Source organism: Ruditapes philippinarum, unplaced genomic scaffold (assembly GCF_026571515.1).
Source record: "Ruditapes philippinarum isolate M1 unplaced genomic scaffold, ASM2657151v2 ctg629_1_1_1_1, whole genome shotgun sequence".
Taxonomy (NCBI): Eukaryota; Metazoa; Mollusca; class Bivalvia; order Venerida; family Veneridae; genus Ruditapes; species Ruditapes philippinarum.
The window spans coordinates 589355-611744 of record NW_026858135.1 but is presented as its reverse complement, the minus strand read 5'-3'; the positions used below and the strand labels follow the sequence as shown (position 1 = coordinate 611744).

The 22390-nt window shown below is 33.3% G+C and overlaps 2 protein-coding genes and 1 long non-coding RNA gene across 3 annotated transcripts in view; 2 read left to right on the top strand and 1 right to left on the bottom strand.

The window, feature by feature from the left end:
- Positions 1-276: 276 nt before the first annotated feature.
- LOC132752241 (leucine-rich repeat-containing protein 74A-like) lies at positions 277-11952 on the top strand. The gene is made up of 14 exons (XM_060742557.1): positions 277-504; positions 1600-1819; positions 2224-2334; positions 3032-3222; positions 5875-5982; positions 6550-6643; positions 7045-7094; positions 7659-7715; positions 8685-8879; positions 9305-9400; positions 9671-9937; positions 10508-10593; positions 11024-11190; positions 11510-11952. The coding sequence occupies exons 1-14, from the start codon at positions 424-426 to the stop codon at positions 11950-11952; spliced, it is 2166 nt and encodes a 721-aa protein (XP_060598540.1). The 5' UTR covers positions 277-423.
- A 1838-nt stretch (positions 11953-13790) lies between these two features.
- LOC132752240 (U5 small nuclear ribonucleoprotein 200 kDa helicase-like) overlaps positions 13791-22390 on the bottom strand; it is a 42366-nt gene continuing 33766 nt past the window's right edge. Inside the window, 7 exon segments of the mRNA XM_060742556.1 lie at positions 13791-14815; positions 18123-18296; positions 18621-18797; positions 19450-19715; positions 21024-21111; positions 21585-21809; positions 22104-22180. Coding sequence (XP_060598539.1) covers positions 14423-14815; positions 18123-18296; positions 18621-18797; positions 19450-19715; positions 21024-21111; positions 21585-21809; positions 22104-22180 — 1400 coding nt within the window. The 3' untranslated portion in view covers positions 13791-14422.
- LOC132752250 (uncharacterized) lies at positions 19866-20319 on the top strand. The gene is made up of 2 exons (XR_009628787.1): positions 19866-20050; positions 20170-20319. It is a non-coding gene; the product is annotated as an uncharacterized LOC132752250 (long non-coding RNA).

Here is a 22390-nt window from a genome sequence, read left to right as displayed (position 1 = left end):
AGTAGTTAAATTTACCCGGATCCTTATGGCATTGCTATTTTAATAATCAAGTAATTTATAACTAACTAACTAACAAACAAACAACGAAATTCAATACACTTTAAAAAATTTAAATGAGATTTGAAAAAAAAAACGATAAAGAATAAGATATATAACTTTCGATTCGCACTATTAATTACTTGCTTTGTTAGAGTTGCGCTTTATAAATAGTAAAATATGATAAAGACAATAGCCCTAGATATTATATTGCACGTTTTTGTAAACATTTGTAAGTGTTGATTATTTTAAGAGTTTAAATAATTTAATTTTAACGCGTTGACGAGCAAGCATTTTTTTAGTTTTTAAAAGCTTATCAATTATAGCTGTGATTTTCTTACATTTACATAATTATATATGTTGTTTTTGTGAATATAAAGTTTTAATATGTCGCGAAATATAATGTCAGCGTCTTCGTCGTCGTCTGCATATTTGACAGGGAAAAGATGTACGGACGGTCATGTTGAGGTAAAATCATATATTTTGTTACATTTTGATTGATTTTGTCTTCAATTTTGAAATAGATAACTATGCCCTGTCAGATTGTCTGTAATTTATAGTTTCATGCAATTTCTTTATACAATAAATACATGTGTTTAAAAAGAAATATAAGTAAGAATCTTATACTTAATAGAAAGCATGAAAAAAAAAATATTAAATAAGCACAGTGTTTCATTGGTGACACTGTTTGACTTAAAATACAGGTATCGCGACTAAAATTAATATTATTGTCTTAAATACTAGGCATTAAAAATCAACTGTCCCGTAAAATTGAGCTTTACATATTGTATAAAGAAGAATCAGTTTGCTTTTTTTTTTCTTTTTTTTTTTGATAATATAAACAAATTGTTTTTATATGAATCTCAGACTGACATAAAAAATTGCAACAAAGTTTAAGTGGTTATTACTGGTTTCCGGTTACATCGATCGTAAGAAAGTTGAAATGCGGTAACGTTTTTATGTCCCTGTCTGTCAACTGGAAACAAAAGGGTAAAGCTATGTTATTGGTATAGCTACGAAGCGGTACTTCTTGCTATATGTTTTCCATCCAAAAAAGACTATAATATGTAAATAATTACGTACACATGGGGCATGTACAGTTGTAAAATTAATGTATTTTATTCATTGGCTTAAAAATAACGTTTTTATTCACTTTAAAGTATTAAAGATCTGGGATAATTCTGTTTCACGCGTTTGACTTTACAAAACCAAATAAGGTTTACAACACAAATTGATAACTTTTCATATTGATTTGCTGAATGTTCATATTGTTAAAAAAATAATTATATCTTCTTTTTTTTAATTTAATGATTAAAATATTCAACATTATACATGTATGTGTTTCAATGGCCAGAAACTACTTCTAACATGTGACACTTGTTATCTCCCTTGAGTTTCCGAGGATTAAAAGATTCAAATTTACGGCAAATAGACTTACTCTTTCTTGTTTTGAAAGACTAGATTCTATATTGAGTCTTATGATACATTTTTCAGATTTTTAGATTTGTATTTTGATATCAAAACTTAATAAGAATACTTTAGAATTATGTTTTATATTTAAAGTTTGACATCTGGAATCTCATCAACCGTAAGACACAAGAGAACGCGTTCTGTATGACGTCAAAGTTTCGTATTGGTGCAAAAATACATCGAATAAGTACGACAAAGGTTCATCGTGAACGTCACTCCATGGAAGAGTTGAAAACCGTGCATGATGACGTCACGTCGTCATCGTCGTCAGACTGCAGTCAAGATTGGAATGACTTCGATGATGAGGAAGATGGTAAGTTGTTGTTGTTGTTGTTGTTGTTGGTGATGATGATGATGAGGAGGAGGAGGAGGAGGATGATGATAATGATGATGATATTGATGATGGTGATGATGACGACGACAACGATGTTGATGATGATGTTATTGCTGTTGTTATTTAATCTTATTTTGCTGGTATTGTTTCTAAAAGAAAAACCATATTCATTGATGCATTCCAAACCTCATATTCAAAACAGACATATATGTGTTTTTTTTTTGTTATTGGTATTGTGGTGGTGGTTGTTGTTGTCGTTGTTTTAATACATAAAGATAAGAGCAAGATGCACTTGATAATTTTTGACATAATCTTTAATTTTTATTATAATCTTTTAAAGATATATATTTAAAACGTTATATAGTTTAGCTTTTTGATTTCAGATTTGGTTGACTTGTACAGAATGATACAATCGAAGCCAACGCTGTCGGCTGCCGCGGGAAGCATTGTCACACTGACAAAATCCTACAATATCAATAGACCATTCTCCGGAAGTAAGATGACGTCATTTCCTGTTTGTGTTGTTATACAATATATGCTACAGTTTCCTCCTAAAAAAATAAACACGGCTGGATTAAAACAGGATAATAACAACACTAAATTATCAAAACCTTAACCCTTAACACGTTGAATTCCTTAAATGGAATTTTCCAGCTTCCATTTTGGGTACTTCTTTTCATTTTTTTTAATCACTTTTGGGGATATCAAAATAAGAATATGAAGTTACAGTGCCAAAAGTATAAATCCTGGACAGGAAGCGCGGATGTGCAGGCTGGTCTGGCTTCTTTACTAGGGATAAAGGCTAATATGTTTGGTAACATCAAGAAAAGTGTACTATACAATTGACTTCAATGAATACAAATAAAATTTTGCAGTAAAATGAAGTCATCATATGAAGCAGATATCTTTTTATCTTGATTGTTTTTATTCTTACATGAAACAGTATTTCATCATTCACCATTATTCAAAATTCAAATGGAAACAAAATATGCTTTCAGTACTTTCGTTTTCAACCAAACCCGTTTAAATGTTTAGGGTGAACATATTGTTATTTATATTTGTAACATAAATTATATACTAGGAAATCATTTGAATTTAGGTTATATAAATGAACATTTAAATGCCACCATGCACAAACTTACTGTAATACATCTGCCCATATAACTGTTTTATTTCACTTTTTTGTTTCAGTCGAGTCAGACGTGGTGTCGGAAATATCAGAAAAGGGTACTCGGGCGCAAAAGCTGTACTTAAAACGTTGTGCAGATTTTCTAATAACGCCGTCAAAGATCTTTTTAAAGGCACTTCCCGCTGTTGTAGTTGACATTGCACATCAGAACATTGGTCCTAAAGGTGCAGAGGCCTGCGCAATCGCTTTATCGGTAAGAACAGGACATATACCAATATTGTTTGATCTTTTTTTGCTTTGTGTTTGTGGCGCCGTTACATGTCGCAACGCCGCTACATGAAGCACTTGACGTCAAATGCCGCTATATGTCGCAAGGGTGCTAAATGTCGCAGTCGCAGTCAAATAACGCACCAATGCCGCTAAATGTCGCTACCGCGGCTAAATGTCGCAAAACATCGGCCGTTAAATGTCGAAATGATAACGTTAAAATGTCGCAATATTTCCCTTGCCGTAACTTAAATGTCACTAGCGTTTAATGGCGCAAGATTTCTATATCCATGATAAAATTGAGTTAGCTAGTGGTATTAAATTACAATAAATATTGAGTACTAAGTAAATTGTCTGTACAAATTTACACGGGGGAGGAACTGTTACGCGGAGGATGTAGTTCTTATGATAACTTGCCAGGAGTTCACTTGATAACTGAAAAATTGGCCGTTTTCATTAAAAAGCCTCCTGTTACAAGTTCAAACTGCTATGAAACTATGAAAAATGATTCAATACTAACCAAACTTGGCACAAATGTTGACTAGACCATTGCCTTTGTAATAAAATGCTCAGTCTTAAATTTCATGTTACCATGGCAACGAGGGGACATATCAAAATTGCCAAAAATCACTATTTTGCGTTGATTTTTTTCCATCAAAATTGATTTCAAAGGGCTGCAACTTTTCAATGGATTGAGATAGAGTCAAAGGCTTTTCAGCGTTGGTTACACATTACCTTATGATTGACATGGGGTCATTTTTAGCCTCTCACAAGTTAAAAATTTTCTTGGCGATGAGGAGGACTTCCGTCCCCCTTCAACCCCCCCCCCCCCAAACAGAAGGGGGCACATCCCCCTTATACGATGTAGCAACGCCCTGATGTACCTTTTTGATAGGGGCGGTAAAAGTGATCACTTTTTAGCAACATTTCCCAAACGAAAAACAGTGTTTGGGGCCTAAATAGGGTACTTTTTCACTGTTTGAGGTCTCAAAAAAAAGGGGGGGGGGTCGAAAGGCCGTTAAAACACGTCTATATGAAGTAAAGGGTTAACCTGTTGTATTTAAAAATACATCTGGTTAGAACTTTGATTCTCCTAAATAGGAGAGATGATAAAGAAACTTAATACAAAATGTAACTACTCATAACTAGGAGAAATGAACTTAATAAAACATTGTAACTCATAATAAGAAGTTTTAAAAGCCTAATTAGGAGAAACCAAAATACGGATATAAAATGTTAATTGGGAGGAGCTTCTAAATACTAGATATAAAATAAAATACCTAATTTGAAGGATTTTAATACCATAAATATAGTATTAAGTATCATGTGTGGTCATAAGCCATGTGGATGTTGACAATAACATGTTCTAGAACAAAATATTAGTAACTCATCATATAAATGATATAACTAGAATAACATTTTAGTTTAAGAAATATTTAGTAACAATATCTAAATGATACATCCCCATTGTTTTTATCAATTTTTTTTTTGAAAAGTAACCATTGTATATCATACCACATGAAAAAGCATTTTCTATCTTGAGTCGGCAGATGGTTCGGGACAGTCCGTTATGTCCAAAAGTAACCGAATGTGTACAGACATTTACTCAACGTTACCACTAGCTAACTTAATTTTATGATGAATATACAACCTGTTCATCTTGCGACATTAAACGATAGTGTTGCGACATTTAACGGCAAGAGAAAATCGTGCGACATTTAACGCAATCATTGCGACATTTAACGGCAGAAGATTTTGCGACATTTAGCGACGGATACGACATGTAACGGTGCCACAACATGCTCGTAGGTGAAAGAACAACACAAGTTATAAAAAACTGATCTGATCTGAGATGGAATTTTTAATTCAATCTTTCTAGAATAAACTTCTCGGTGTGTTATGCTGAATTTGTAGCTCAAATCCACGACGTCTTGCTAAATCAATAATGTATTCTTATGTATTTTATAACCAAGGGGGTCTTTGGCATGACTTGTGGCCGTCCATTTATAATACCGACAAAGATGATTTCAGTATCAACCAATCATTTTGTACATCACAGCAAATCCTTGACATAATACCTGCTGTTTAACATGAATTTAGATATTGCAGCATTAAACGGGAGTGTTGTGACATTTAACGATAATGAAAAATGGTGCGACATTTAAATTCATCATTGCGAAATTTACCGGCATTGCGAAATTTACCGGCAAAATATTTTGAGACATTTAGTGGAGGTTACGACATTCAGTGGTAATATTGCGACACTTGGCGGCAAGTGCGACATTAAGCGTCGTTGCGACAAATAACGGTGTCATAGAAAATATTATGCGTCTTGACTAATAAAGCGCAAAAGTTATACTCTTTATATAAAATTACGTTTGATTAGCCATTAATGTTTACTTTAAGGAAGATATAGGCAGTTGTAAGCATTTGTTTTATTTGAAACCACACATAATTGAATGACATTTAATTAATAGAATATTAATATCTTTCTAGGTTTTGTCTTGTTTAAATTCACGCGTATTTTTATGACTTACACAGTAAAAACATGACTGTGTGCTTTGTCGCGGACATTTGATACGTCTGTTCTAGCAGCATATATTATTTGATAATTTTATACTTTATTTGTATCTTGCAGCAAACAAGGTCAGTTCGTGTTGTAAACATGAACGATAATGCCATCGGTCACAGAGGTGCCAAGTTCATGGCCATGATGCTGAAAGAGAACAAACAAATAAAAGAACTGGTAGGTGTTGAATCTCAATGTTATTGAGGATTTAAAACAAAATATATTTGTTTCTGTTTCTTTGTTTGTTTGTATTTTTGTTATATTTTGTTTTACCGCGCCCTTACCCAAATTAAGTCATAAGGTGCCGAAACAGGAAACATGATTTCGGTCTATCTCGGGTGCTACAGTTTTAATCTAGAATCTGATTAAAGCTTGCGGAAAGGGAAAAATCACTCCAGAGCAATGAAAATAAAAACAAATAATGGAAAGTGCATAATTTTTTTTTTTTTTAAAAAGGTCTGTTTATCAGAGTTGATGAAAAGTGCACCGGCTAAAGCGGTATTCAATCCACGCTATATTAACGTTTGGTCAACTCTGCAGGCCGGCCTAGCAGTACATTGAAGTAAATTGGCTATCACTTGTGGTTCCAGTAGATTAATCCTTTAGTTAACACCCTATTAATATATGCGGTATATGCGGCAAAGCTGGTGATATGGTTTTTTTAAGCACAAAAAGAGCTTCCGATCCGTACTTCTTTTTCGATGTGGACTAACCATTTATAAGGTGTTTTTTTTCTAACAACAGTCTCTCTCGGACAACAATATTGGTTCTCGAGGAGTGAAGTATATCGTCAACATACTGATGGAAAATGACATTGTACAGAAACTAGATCTCTCAAGTAAGTTAGCTGCTCATAGCTTTTTTTAGTTGCAATTATTATTTCACTATTTACTAGGTGATGGAGATCCCCTTCTATAACCAAGAAAAATACAATTCATTGTATTTTAACATCGGTTTATTATATTATATTCGCTCTGCGTTCTTCGGGGGAAAAAGATATATTTCAATATCTTTTAAGATTTGACATTGAACTTATATTTCTTAAACAAACCAGTATTCTTTGAATCTAACGTGACAGTCCGGTCCTAGAGTTAACGGACGGTACTTTATTACAATGTACCAATTATTTCGCTGTTTTTAGAGTAAGGTTAGCTTTCCTCTTTCTGTGTGCAGCGTTTGCTATCTTTTCATGTAACATGTCCTTTGAGATTTGCCAGCACTGTTTATTCTATTTTACAGACAACGGTTTCAAAGACAAAGATGCTGTTTTATTCAAACAACTCCTTGAGGTATTTGCCGATTTTCTCTTGATTAATCTGTCAAAAGTTTTGCTTATTTTATGCAAATTTACAGTTCATAATATTTGAGTCAAATCGTGTGACGAACTACAGACTTTAATATTCATGTTCTTAAACACCTGTATAGCATAAATAAATCGTGACGTGCGCTAGTCCGTTGTCTTAGTAGATAATCTTTGCTTTTACTTAAATTCTTAAACATTGATATTTCGTTTCAAATATTCATTAATACCTTTCTTACCAAACTATCAAAGTATTGCTGTATTGTCATTTTGTTTGTAACACTGATACTATAAGACATATGACGGTTTTCCGGCTATATTTGTTGATTGTTGAGGAAGGCATCATGTGACCCATTCGTGCATTGTTCGGTATCTGAGTAGAACCATAGGTCTCCCAAAGGCTTGTTGATAACCTTCCTAACACGGAAGACGACGTGATTTGATTTAGAGCGGTGAGAAATTCTGCCACTTAACCACTCGGTCCCATTTACAATTAAGAGTAGAAATAGCGAACAAAGAAGAAATCCATTAAATTGTAAATCTGTTATCACAGGAAACGAGAAATTTACGTTACTTAAACCTCAGCTATAACTTCCTCCGGGAAGAGGGGGTTACTGCGGGAGAACCCTTTGGTTACAATCACCCTAGGAACTAGATCTAAATTTGGAACCATCGAGCGTCAGGGACTAGGGGGGGGGGGGAAATGGAAGCCAAATAGTTGTATTTTATTAAAAGGGAGAATGACAAATTTTAAGTAAAACAGATCCCTTCAGTTTCACCAAATTGAAAATGTTTTAAAAGGCAATTGCCTCAAAAAAAAAAAAATTTTTTACTTTTTGAAAAGGTTTATTTAAAAATGTTATTTTTAAATAAGGGGAAAAAGAGCATGTTATAGCTTGTACCTAAAAAAAAAAAAAATTTAAAATAATTGCCCCAAAGTGAAAAATGTAAAAAAAATTATGTTTACTTTCCCAAAAAAATACTATTATATTGTACTTTTTGCCAAAAACAACAGTGAAAAAGATGGTTCGGGTTTTTAGCAATATAACTTTTTGGACACCAAAAAAAAAAACTTAGAAGAAAAAAAAATTTAGAAAAGGTTTAAAATATTTGAAAAGGAAAAAGGGAGAAAGTAATTTTTTATTGCAAACCCTTTAAAAATCATGTTTTTCAAAGAAATATAAAAAATATCAAAAAAGCCCTTACTTGTCACCATAAAATAGGGTTTAAAAATAAAAAACGTCTTTTAACAAACATGAAAATTTATTATTTTGAATCAGTTCCCCAAAAAATTTTTTTCTAAAGTTTGTTTTTTAAAAATTTTTGCTTACCTGGAGACATGCACTTTAAGGGTAAAAAGATAGTAAAATACAAATGGAAAAAGGAAAAGGTTTTGAGGGAAAAAAAACAATTCCCCAATGTTTTTTTTTAAGGAAAAACGAGTGGAGCAAAAACGCCTTTAATCACACAAAATTAAACTAAAGCAATAATTTCATGATACTGATTGTAGGACAAGTAAGTTTTTGGATTAGGTTTTGTCAATTATTTGATATCTAATATTAATTATATTATATTTCAGGATAATACCTCGCTGAAAAAGCTGACATTGGGATGGAACGGGTTTTACCTGGAGGGGTGTATAGCGCTACAGAAAAGCTTGTTGTACAACACCACCTTAGAAGTCCTTGACCTTACCAATAATAGGATCAATAGAGAATGTATCGAACAACTTACGTACGGTCTAGCAAAGAACTCAACTGTTCATACCCTTATTGTAAGTTAAAGAAGGTATACTAGTAGTATTAAAAAAAAGAAAAAAGTGTTGATATATTACTGGTATTTACTTGATATTTGACATGAAAAGTAACGAGGAAAATTATCCAAAATATGTTGAAACTCGCCCTTCTGAGGATAGTGATCCGCTTCCCTCAAATCAGATTGAAGGCCCAAAACAAGTCAACCAATGTGTAAACAAGAAATGTCATTTGTAAACAAGAAATGGGTGTTGAAAAGTATACAAATAGATATCAAGTAATTAATATTATGTCGCAAGTGAAAACATTAATCGTTTTATGCATTAAAAACTATTTTGTATAAAAAATGGAACTTCTTTAATTACCAAAAGTTTGCAATACATGCGTTTGTTTTGGTATTGAATAATTTGTTGTAGAGAAAAAAACAACATTTTTCTTTTTCCAGTTGAAGTTTAACCCGTTGACAAGTGATGGGGTAAATGATGTGTTGCAGTTTCTTGTTGATAATCCGATATCTGGAATTAAACTTCTGGATGTAGGGGTAAGATTCAAACACACAATGTAAGCCTACATCGGTTCCAAACACAAATTAAAGTGCCATATGCCCATATATACGCTGAGAGATGCGCTTATTTTTTTAAATGAAAAATAAGTACATGTATGCTTCTTCAGTATACATATATAACATTACAAAAAACTTTATGTACATGTACTTTTACTTACACCATTATCTCACACAATTGATCAGACAACATGTCACGTCTTTTTATTGTACCGATGTCATGTAAGAATAAGAAATCTTTGTTTTTAGATACAGCAAGTTGACCAAAATGCTCTAGCTCTTATCAACGAGGTTCATCTACAGGGGCGAGAGTTGAAGGTCATTCATGGTCGGGTGATAGGTCAATTAAAGTCAAAGGGTCCGGAACTGGAAAAGTCACTCATAGAGGAGCACCCAGCACTTGTATTGATCGAGTTTGGTAAATTGATGGGATTTCGTCTAGTCGACCTATTCTCGTCACTGGATAAAGATGGGAGTCGGACGCTCGACCGAGATGAAATAAGATCAGGTCTAAAGGTGAGATAACCAGCTTTTAGAGCTCACCCTGGCATGGATAAGCCAGTTTAGTCATTTGCTTAAAATTTCATAATTTGGCTACCGATATTATTATTTGTCTACAGGATTTCTAACCAATGTTTCCCTATGTTGATAAAATTCTTTATGACATAAGAAAATCACTGAGGTCTGGCTAAAAGAAATTTTCAAATTTTTTTTTATAATACAACACACTTTGCTTAACATAACTTCATGAAGTCATAAATTAACATAAGAGTTGTAGGTATACTTTCCCTAATGTAAGCAATGCTGAATTCTGGTTTTCTTCTGATTTTAAAATATGCGTGAATTTTGGAGTCGGGAAATATTTCATGGTCCGTTGGGTAAGCGAAATCAGGCAACAGATATTGGACTTATAAAATATAATAAATACACTTTAAGTTCATCCTTTATTTTCATGTAACATTTGTAAAAACAACAACAACAACAACAAAAAAGGAGTTGGTGACTGCTGCCATAGAGTGTTGACTAACAAATGTACCAGCTAAGCAATTTGTATATGACTATTAGAATTCATGTTTTGTCTTATAGCTTGCCAACGTTCCGTTTAGCGATGACTGTATAGATATTTTGATAAAGAAACTCGATATTAATGGTGATGGAGTGATTGATTTCAGGTAGGTGTCTATAATGCATATATTTAAAACGTATTTTAATGAGCCGGAAACGTTATCATGTTCATATGGAAAAACAATAAATCGCTTAACTCTTCTCACGCTAAATATCTAAAATGGACTTGTCTGGACTTCAGTCTGGACACGATCATTCCTAATTTTAGGGGAAATTTTCAAAATAAGTACCAACTGATGTGACAGATGGTCTTGGTGCGCACTGGTCGCATGGGTAGAATCAAATGCCGATAGGATGCTAAAGTCGTGCTTGTGTTCTTTTTACATATTTATCTGACATTTTGGCATGTTAGAATAAAGTTTTAAGCTTTATTTTGTATTCTTTATCTTTTGTCATTTATTAAATGTTAAATGTATTTGAATAATTTAAGAACAAATTAAAAAAAATCAAGATATGAATATGTATGTATTTTTTCAGTGAGCTTTTGGTTGCGCAACAACAGCATCGTGACGCGATTGTACGAATGAAAGAGGCGGAGCAAAGCGAAGGGGCGATACGAATGGAAGACACACCTTTGTGGCGAATACGTACACGCCTTATGAAACTTATGGCAGAGAAAATGTCCGACTATGCATCTTTCAAGCGTAAATTTATACATCTTTTTTATTTTATTAAAATGAATCATCTGATAAATAGTAATTAAAGATTGTATATCTAAGTAACGAAAAAGTAGTTCAAAATAATATAAATGTTAAGTATATCACATATTTGTCCATACAAAGTTATACATAACATTCAATTGAAAAAGATTGTATACGAATGATATGGACTAAAAATTTACATGTATTTGATTAAAACAGTTACAATGACACATGCGTGTATGTATGGGTGAAGAAATAATAGTGACGTCGGGAGTTAGTTTATAGTTAGTTTCTTATTACTTTTTCAAAATTTATACTCTAGGTATATCAGACAGTATTGCTAAACACGTTCAGAAGAAGAATGACGAACTAGAAGCTCGTCGCGAAGCCATCACGAAAGAAAGAGCACGTCGACCACGCAAAGTCCGTTCTAGGCCAACTTCTTCGTCCCAGCCAATACCTGTTATTAAAACAACAAATACTGACAAAGATCCTGACGTGGAGACATCCGATAATAACCATGCTCACGAAGACACCGAAGATGTCAAAGTCGTAGACGTGGAGGACGACGATGTAACTGGGGAGGTTGATATTGAACTAGAATTAGCTGATGAAAACGTAAAGAGAGGTGAACAAAAACACATCAAAGAGGAGAAGTCAACAATGGCTGATGTTAAAGAGCGTTTAAGAAAGCATTCTATACAGCTGCCTGTACGAAGTTCTGATTATTTAAGTTTATCAAGTGGGAAACCGTGTAAGGATTAAACCGTTTGGGTAACCCCCGAAAGCAGAAAAAGCCAAAAATTTAATTAGGGGGAAAATAAATATCAAAAAAAACGCACAAAATTACTTTTTATTTATTATTTCAGTTAATTTTTCCTATTTGAATTAAAGGGTCGGCCAAAAGAAACCCTTCTAAAAAGGCTGACTTTTATTTTAAATACATTAGAAAGGGGCAAAGTTCGACCCTTTTTTAAGGGCAAAATATTATTTTATGTAGGGTTTGATTTTCCCTACTGGAAAAACAAAACTTGCGCCAAAAAAAACATGTGAAAATTTAGATATGAACTTTCCCCATTTCAAACCATGTAAAAAACTTTTAAATAAACTGAAGATGAGAAAAACTGGACTAAAAAACGAGCACTAAAAGGGGCTGTCAATAGAAAATTTATTATTAAAATTCACTAGAAAGAGTTTCCTTTAAAAGTTTAGTGTAAATTTATCCACTATATGGATTGTCACAGTGTGCAACTCCTTACTGTGATTTGTGAATATGATTCCGGACAACCTTATGACAGATGGTAATTTGTGAACAATGTTGTAACCAAAAAAAAAAATACTGAAAATAACTGTGTTGTATTTGACAGAGCAAGGTTTTTGTTAGATTTTGATGTAGTTAATCATATTCAAAAGAAATAAACAACATAAATATTTGGCATTGACTTCAGACATCTTTGTTATTGCTATTCTTTTTTCATTTTCCAATACAATAGAAACAATTATATTGTAGTTAAAAATCGAGTTTGTAGTTGTGTGTTCAGCATATTACACTCAATTCAAATACAACAAATACATATTTTTTCTTTTCTCATTCTTTTATTAAATATTTACATACAGGAAAATGATATGACCTGTTTTATCATGAAAATTTTATGCCAACATAAGAAAACAAGTCATACAATGTACGTAATGAAAATAATTATCTTCAAGAGAATCACCAGTAAAAACCTTCTTTTTCATTTTTTTAATCACAAAGTAACAAATGTCTTTAACTTCACCACATAATCATTTAAATTTGAAAAACATGATAAGCAAATATAAACATGAACAATCTTAATTTAAACCAATAAGCAAAATTCAGATATGATATTTTCAATGAAATTTTAGTATAATACAAAATTTAATATATCATTTGTTCTTCATTTTTGTTGGGTTTTACGTCGCACCAACATGGTAAAGGTCCCAGCTTTACTTGTGGCAGAGGATCTCTGGTGCCTTTCTGTGCATTATTTCAAGCAGGAACAGGCACCCAAGTAGAATCACCAACGTTCTGTAACCCAGCTGGATAAATTTCCTCAAATGAAAGAATCCAAAGTCCCTGTTGGTATTCGAACCCACAGCAGTGAGGATAAAATGGTTTGAAGTCAACAAACTTAACCACTCTGCCATGACCCTATTCTTTCATTCTTGAACATTTTCTTAAATCGCACATTAGAAGAGAAGGCAATAATTTTAGATTTTTTAAAAATAAAAAAGAAAAGAAAACATACAAAAAATATTTTTGAAAAAAGACCCCTGAGAATAGGAAATAAATTAAAAGGGGAAATTTTTTTATAAATTTTTACAGTATCAAAAAAATCTTTTTTTCTTAATAAGGTGAATAAAAGACTTTAAAAATTTTAAAGTTTAAAAAGTTTAGTGAGTTTTTTTCAAAAATACAATGATTTAAAAATCTGAGCTTACTTATTTTTTCATATAATAAAAGTCCTGCTCAATGACAAATAGATCATATCTCAATCACTTTATACTAACAAATTTTTTCTCTGAACGATACAATCATGAACTAAAATCATTACATTTCCCTCAATATCAAACCCATCAGATCGCTTTTAAAAAGACCCCCAAACTTGTTTTACATCATTTACAATGAATTTATTAACAGTACGATGAGTTTTATTACTGTATCATAAATTTACTTACTACATCATTTGATTTACATGTACTCAACTTTACCATGAATTTAGTCACTGAACAATGATTTAACTATTATTTAACTAATTTTACAATGAATTTGATAACCGTAACATGGTTTTAATCACTGTATAAAGAATAAAGTCACTGCACATTGAATTCAGTCACTGTATGAAGAATTTAGTCACTGTAAAATGAATTTAGTCACTGTAAAATGGATTTAGTCCCTGTATAATGAATAAACTTCATTTTACAATGAATTTAATAACTGTACAAATGTTTTAATCACTGTATGAAGAATTTAGTCACTGTTTGGTGAATTTAGTCACTGTATGATGAATTTAGTCACTGTATGGTGAATTAAGTAACTGAATGATGAATTAGTCACTGTATGGTAAATTTAGTCACTGTATAGTGAATTAAGTCACTATATCAAGAATTTAGTCACTGCATGATGAATTTAGTCACTGTATGATGAATTGAATTCCTGTATGAATAATTAAGTCACTGTATAAAGAATTTAGTCACTGTATGGTGAATGAATTTAATCACTGTCACTTTCACTGCTACTCTCCCCTTCTCTGACATCAATACTAAACTTGTATTCCTGATCACATCCCATGTAGGCATCGCTCATGAAGAACAATGTGTAATTGTATTTTCCTGGTGCTGGGGCCACATAGTCTAATTTGACCTTGGCTTTTTGCTGCAATGTCAAACGCTTGATGGACAGGAGGGAATTGTTCTTCGTGTCACCAATCACTACCCACCAGCCTTCCTCACGTTTCTGAAAAAGAAAATCAAAAATACTAAAAATTTTAACTTGAGACTTTAAGAGTTTGAATATACAGGTACTATAAATTGTGAATCTCCAAATCCCTAAAATCCTTTGTAATAAGTCAACGCAAGGTCGCAGGGTACATGGTGTGGACACAATCTATGATCAAGATTTTCAAAATAATTCAGGTAAGTCCCACCAACAATACCAGGTGGAGTAAGCTTAAAATCAAGAGCCATGAATGAATTCACCTTAGTTGAGCTAAATGCAATGCAAAAAGCAATATAATCCCTTCAATGTTTTCTGAATAACCAGCAATAGTTTGATACTATAAAGATACTTTCCAGGAAGCAGTTTCTCTCTAAAATGTTTATTCTAACAAATGGGCTTTATTAGGCAGAACATGTATCAACCATTTACAATTTTTGTTTTTAAAGACAGAAAATCAAGTCATCAAGCACATATTGGTAGAACCATTCCCTATATTAACTATTGTGACATCTCCTTTACATGAAAGTGTTCAATGCACTTTATAAGGTTATAACATACAATTTAGATTTGCCAATAAGAAATTAGCAAATTTGATCACCAATAATAAACATACCTTTCAATACTTGAAATTTTCAAATCCAACAAACCTATTTTAAGACTTAAGCTTGGATGTTAAAAAGTTTGTTTGTTTGTCTGTTTATTATGCTAATTTCAACAGAATAATAATTGAGCCGCATCATGACAAAACCAACATAGTGCGTTTGCGACCAGCATAGATCCAGACCAGCCTGCGCAGTCTGATCAGGATCCATGCTGTTCGCTTTCAGTTTCTCTACTTATAATAGGGTTTTTAGGCGAACAGCATGGATCCTGATCAGACTGCGCGGATGCACAGGCTGGTCTGGATCCATGCTGGTCGCAAACGCACTATGTTGGTTTTGTCGTGACGTGGCTCATATATTGTTGGTGATTTTTCGGCTGTAAGGCCACCTATCCCGGTTTTCCGGGGTTTTAAATTAAACCCAGTAATCCTTTTAATTTTCTCTTTAAAGAACCCGTATAACCCAAACATAAATTTCCAAATCAGCAGGGGGAAGAGAAAAATGACCATGTGTACATTTTTTAAAAAACCGGGGGGGAAAAAACGGAGCAAAACCCCAAAGGTCCTGAAACCCCATTTTTCTCTAACTACCTGTCCCTTTAAATTCCCCTGGGGAAACCCACTGAAAACAGAACAAGGGGGCCAAAATGGCCCTGAGTCCCCCCCCTTTAAATGAGGCCCCCCCCCCCCAATGCCATTGCAGAGCCAATTTAACCCAAGGGCTTTTATTTGCACAAACTTGGTAGACACCCATAAGAAGATGTTTCATGCTAAACATTTAAGCTCTAGCTCATTGGGCTTTTTAAAAGAAGATTTTTTTAAAGTTTTTACTATACACATATAGTTAAAAACAATGACACCCCTGGGGCCGGGCAAGTTTTGACCCCAGGGCTTTTATTTTATTTCAACTCTAGCTATTTGGGTTTTTTCAAAGAAGATTTAAAGTTTTTGCTAAACACATATAAAAAATCAATGACCCCCGGGGCGGGGCCAATTTTGACCCCTGGGCTTGTATTTGAACAAACTTGGTAGACACCTATTAGAACATTTTTAATGCTCAATATCTTGGCCATAGCTCTTTGAGTTTTTTAAAAAGAAGATTTTTTAAGTTTTTACTATATGCATATAGGGAAAATCAATGACCCCCCGGGGCGGGGCCAATTTTCACCCCAGGGCTTTTATTTGAACAAACTTGGTAGACACCCATTAGAAACATGTTTTCATGCTAAATATCTTAGTTCTAGCTCTTTGGGTTCTTTAAAAGAAGATTTTTAAGTTTTTACTATATGCATATAGGGAAAATCAATGACCCCAGGGGCGGGGCCAATTTTGACCCAAGGGCTTTTATTTGAACAAACTTGGTAGACACACACTAGAAAGATGTTTCATGCCAAATATCTAAGCTCTAGCTCTTTGAGTTCTTTAAAAGAAGATTTTTAAGTTTTTACTATATGCATATAGGGAAAATCAATGACCCCCGGGGCGGGGCCAATTTTTCACCCTAGGGCTTTTATTTGAACAAACTTGGTAGACACCCATTAGAACATGTTTCATGCTAAATATCTTAGCTCTAGCTCTTTGGGTTCTTTAAAAGAAGATTTTTTAAGTTTTTTACTATATGCATATAGGGAAAATCAATGACCCCCGGGGCGGGGCCAATTTTGACCCCAGGGCTTTTATTTGAACAAACTTGGTAGACACTCACTAGAAGATGTTTCATGCCAAATATATTAAGCTCTAGCTCTTTGAGTTCTTTAAAAGAAGATTTTTTAAGTTTTTACTAATATGCATATAGGGAAAATCAATGACCCCGGGGCGGGGCCAATTTTCACCCCAGGGCTTTTATTTGAACAAACTTGGTAGACACCCATTAGAACATGTTTCATGCTAAATATCTTAGCTCTAGCTCTTTGGGTTCTTTAAAAGAGATTTTTTAAGTTTTTACTATATGCATATAGGGAAAATCAATGACCCCCGGGGCGGGGCCAATTTTGACCCCAGGGCTTTTATTTGAACAAACTTGGTAGACACTCACTAGAAGATGTTTCATGCCAAATATCTAAGCTCTAGCTCTTTTTAGGTTTTTTAAAAAAGAAGTTTTTTAAAATTAGTTTCTTTCTTGCCATGCAAAACCGATTTCGCATGAATTAAAAATTCTTTGACAAATTAAAAGGTGACCACCAAAGGAACATTCCTTAAGTTTGGAGAAAAATTTGGCTCCAAGTGGTTTTTAATGTGAGAATTTCCATTTAAAAGTAAAAGTTTACCGGACGGACGACCCGGAAAACGAGGAACGGTACGACGACCCGGAGGACCCGGACAAAGGGCGAATCAACAAAAGCCCACCCTGTCACTTTGGACAAGGTAGCTAAAAAACACAACAAACTTTAAGATTTTAAGTTAATTTTAGTAATAAGGGTTAAATATACATAAATTTCTGGAAAAAGATATTGTGAAACCCTCCGGAAAAAGCAAATTAATCACAAACAAATAACATGAAAGTGTGTAAGATCCATCAAAAGACAACCTTTGGCATTATCAAGAACAAGGGTCATTACTTAACTCTTACCAGACTAAATATCTTAAATTGACCTGTTAAAAAAAAACCTCATCATTTCTAGATAAAATTTCAATACAAGTACTGACTAAATAGCAAACAGGGTAGAGATCATGATTAAACAGCATGAATGTGTAAGCTTATCTTGATCTGCACTGGTTGCATGGGTCAGTTCAAATAACATGGATCATACAATCATGGATCATGGACAAAAACTATTTACCTTGTAATACTATCTGAACCAAAACAGATGTAAGGAACAAAGGATTGGAAGTAAATATCGCTCTAACAGCTGGAAAACGGCTAGAATTTCAGACAAAAACTACATACCTTGAAATACTATCTTTCTCAGCCACCTCATATGTCATCTCTATGTTTGGATATCTGTTACAGAACTTGGCGACGTCGGCCATCTGTGCCTCTGTGAACTGTAGAAGCTTGTTTCTGTCCTCGTCCTCCATCTCCATGATGTCAAATATCGTCTCAATACTCTGTTAAATATACAAACATATATCTTTCACTGCATATCTTTCACTACTTTAAGCTAGGATGGTAAGTTCTGAACCAATCTACAAGTTGACTGAATCCTCATTTATATTCCAAACATTATTTCAACCATTTAAATATACTTCTCACATATAAAGCAGTGCCAAAGTTAAAAATAAAATGCACTTTTCACAAGGAATAAATATACTGTGTTTTACAAGTAATAAAATGTACTATTTTAAAAGTAAAAAAAATGTACCTTTAATACAAACAAAAATCTTACATTTTAATATATAAATTGCACAAATAGCTAATGAATCTCAACTTACACCTTCTTGACATTTCTTAATAATGTCAGCTGAGAAGTGAGGAAGTTGTTTCAAGTACGAATCCTTGGCCCACATTGCTTGTGTGACCATTTGAGCCAATTCCATAGCAGCCAGAGCTGGGCTCAACCAACCATTACTGCTGAGTACGTCCACACATGCTTGAATCAACCGGACAGCCTGATGGAGAGAAAAGTACAGAATTAATTTACTGTATACATGTACTTGATTTTTTTTTCTTCTGGTTTTTACCCCAATTTTACAAATCTTTAATCATACATGTATCTCATTAATCAATTAACCTAAGCAACTTTCTTCAATAACTAACCATTAATTTATAATTTCTCCACAAGTGCCCCTGAGGTTAAATGTCAGAGATCAATTTTCACAGAAAAATTTCTCAGAGGGTGAGGACTGAACACGCAGCCCTGGATTACAAATCCAATGCTAACCTTATTGTGCAAAACTAGTGGACAATTTATACTTGAAGACGGTAAATTAACTCATATCTGTCATAGATAAACAGACAGTAAAAATACTTAACTTTAATATTTACTTAGAACGAAAATTTCTTGAAAACAATATACATATTCATATTGATGGCAGTGTAAAGTTACCGAGTGAAATCATTACAATTTCTTGAACAATGACTTCAAAAACAATGTTCTCACTACACATTTCCACATAATAAAAGATAAGGACTGTGAATATATTTAAAGTACACATTTCTACATGCCTTGGCCAAAATGGGCAGTAACTTGTATATGAGAAACTGAGAAAATATACAGCACATTTTGTAACAAAATTTCTACAATAAATCCTTAAATATTACCTTGCTCAGAATTTCCTCAGTATCAGACTGCAGTTCCGCAGATAGCTGCATCCTAGACAAATGTGCCTGAAGTAACAGATTTGTCTTCACGTGGGGATCATTATATTTCGGGTTAGCCAGTTTATTCGGGAGTCTGCTCGCCAACTGGCGCAGGACCGAGTCCTCGTGATGTCTTATAGGAATCTCCTCATACTCCGCAGCATTTGAGACTATCTCTATCAGTCCTTTAACTTTAGTCTTCGCATTCAACGACATACTGAATAACTCTGTAATATATCACAAGAAATTGTTTTATAATAAAATAACAAAGCCAAGTCAATAATAATCATATAAAGCGTCCTTGGATGAAAAAATATGAAGCAATATAAAATCTCTAGCCAGATTTCTAACCTACTTTGGTAAGGGGCAAGTGATATAAAACAAGCAATTATCATAGTATTGCAAGCAATCCATAAGTCCCCTACCGGTAAGAACCCCAGCAACATTCTGATGGGCCATTGGCCATTCAATTTTACCAGTGAATGAATGACATGAATGAACTTATATCTTTTGAGTTCTAAGTTTGTCTATATCACAGTAATGTGTTAAGTTTCCCTGCCTAGTAAGGAAATTATGTTTATACAACCTTGTCATATTATTTCAATGTGGGATTTTAAAGTAATCCTATAAGGAATGAAGAAGGTGGAGTGAAAAATACCAATTTCTCGAAAAAAATCTAAGTTCAAAGGGGACATAATTCTGGAAATAGTCTTGCTAGAGTATTTAACCTTCTCAAAAATGTTAAGTGATAATAAGAAACATATATATGAAGTTTGAAGTAGATACATTAGGAAATAAAGAAGTTATTTAAAAAAGACAACTTTTTTTTTCCATAAAAATTCTAAGTTCAAGGGAGGTAATACTGATAATTTTTGTGCTAGAGTTGTAAACCTTGTCACATATGATGTGGTTGATGACCAGAAACTTATATTTAAAGTTTGAAGTAAACACCTTAAGAAATAAAGAACTTATAGTGAAAAGGGTGAAAAATTTAAATCAGAAATCTTGAAATTCAGGCTATTTGTTGCCATAGCAACCAGAATTTTCAACATAAGAAGAAAAGAAAAAGATGTGCATAATCTCCAGACTGCCATCTACCCATATTTTAAGTTTCATAAAAATATTTTCAGTACTTTTTAAGTTATCACTGGATCCAGTTTATGTGTTAAATTTGCCATATTTTCAGACTATTTGTTGCCATAGCAACCAGAATTTTCAACATAGGTAGAAAAAAAAACGACGTGCATAATCTCCATACTGCCATCTATCCATATATCAAGTTTCATAAAAATATTTTCAGTACTTTTTGCTTTATCGCGGGATCCAGTTTTGTGGACGGACGGACTGACGGACTGACAGACAGACAGACAGACGGACGGACGGACTGACGGACAGAGGGTAAACCTAAAGTCCCCTCCGGTTAAACCGGTAGGGGACTAAAAAGGGACACATGGTCACAGACACCCTACATCTTATATAAATTGTGAGATAAAAACAGTTCAAACATTTGAAGGGATGTGGTATATAGAACGTACCTATGGTTGTATAGTTAATGTAGTAGTAAGCAGCAATCATTCCAAGATTAAGTGGTGAGACATCCATTTCATCTTCAACTCCAATACACTGTAAATATACATATACATTTATGAGTGTACTTGCGTGTGTGTTGTGGGGTGGGGGATGCTGAATTTTATGACATCCAGACATTATTAAGTTTCACATTGTGATGTTTCCACGCGTTTTACTTTGCACCAACACAGTATAGGCCAAATGGCGACTTTACAGCTTTACTGGTCAAGAATGCGATCATAAAAGTATGAAAGTCTTATGAGTATATAATTAACACATTTTGAAGTTCTTATATAACAAATATGTAAATTACTAAACCACAAAATCATCAATTTCACAATATACACATCAAAATTGAGATATAAGAACACTTTTGGATAGTTTCCCTAATCTTAATCATGTTTGCTAATTTGATACTACAAGATGATAGTTTCAGGAAATTAACATAAGAAATGTTCAACATTTTTTAACTACCGGTCTTCTTAAAATTAAAAAACAAACAAAAAACAAACTACATGCATATATACCTTAGACTGTTCTAGATCTGTAATTGTGTTTTCTACCAGTTCAGAGAGATGATCAGACAAGTGTCTATGTGACATGCCCTGTAGATTGTAATAGTTGGGATTTTGTGTCATACGTCGGTACAGGAACGTCCACGTCAGATAATCTACAGCATCCTGCTTGTTCTCTATTGTCTTTGTAACAATCTCTGCACTGAAGTGATCATGTAGACAGTGATCCAAGTGACTCTGGAATTACACACAATCATATAAAAAATGTGCTGTGTATGACTCCCTTTAACCTTAAAATCATAAGTTTATAACTCTATGTAAAATGGTTACCCAAATAGTTTATGAATATGATATGAATAAAGTGTATCCCAATATTTTAAACAATGACTGAATAGGAAGTAAATACATGTACATTTATAATCAGAGCTTAGTTCATCAGATCATGAATCTATATCTGTATCTTTTTGAAATAAATAAAGTAAAATTATCTTTGGGCCAATATAGAACATCAATAATCTATAAAAGACATACCTCAACTGGTAATGGTTCATACAAGAATTTTTTGAAGAACTCTTTCTTTGAACTCTGACATAAGATCACAGCTTTCCCTGAAAGATAAATTTCAAATAAAGATAAGAAAAAGTTCATTCAAATTCATGGAATATGTTAGCCGCAATAAAAACATGATTAACATTAAATGTGAAATTTCAAAAATCATTTTTGATGCAAGTTGACAATGGTTGTTCAATTGATTTTCACATCACATCACATCTTCTCTTCTTTCATTCTAAAGGGACTACACTGAGGTTTTTTGACAC

Coding starts and splice junctions, on each gene's coding strand:
- LOC132752241 (XM_060742557.1), top strand. CDS start 424: ATGTCGCGAAATATAATGTCAGCGTCTTCGTCGTCGTCTGCATATTTG. Junction 505..1,599: donor GTACGGACGGTCATGTTGAG/GTAAAATCATAT, acceptor TTATATTTAAAG/TTTGACATCTGGAATCTCAT. Junction 2,335..3,031: donor CAATAGACCATTCTCCGGAA/GTAAGATGACGT, acceptor TTTTTGTTTCAG/TCGAGTCAGACGTGGTGTCG.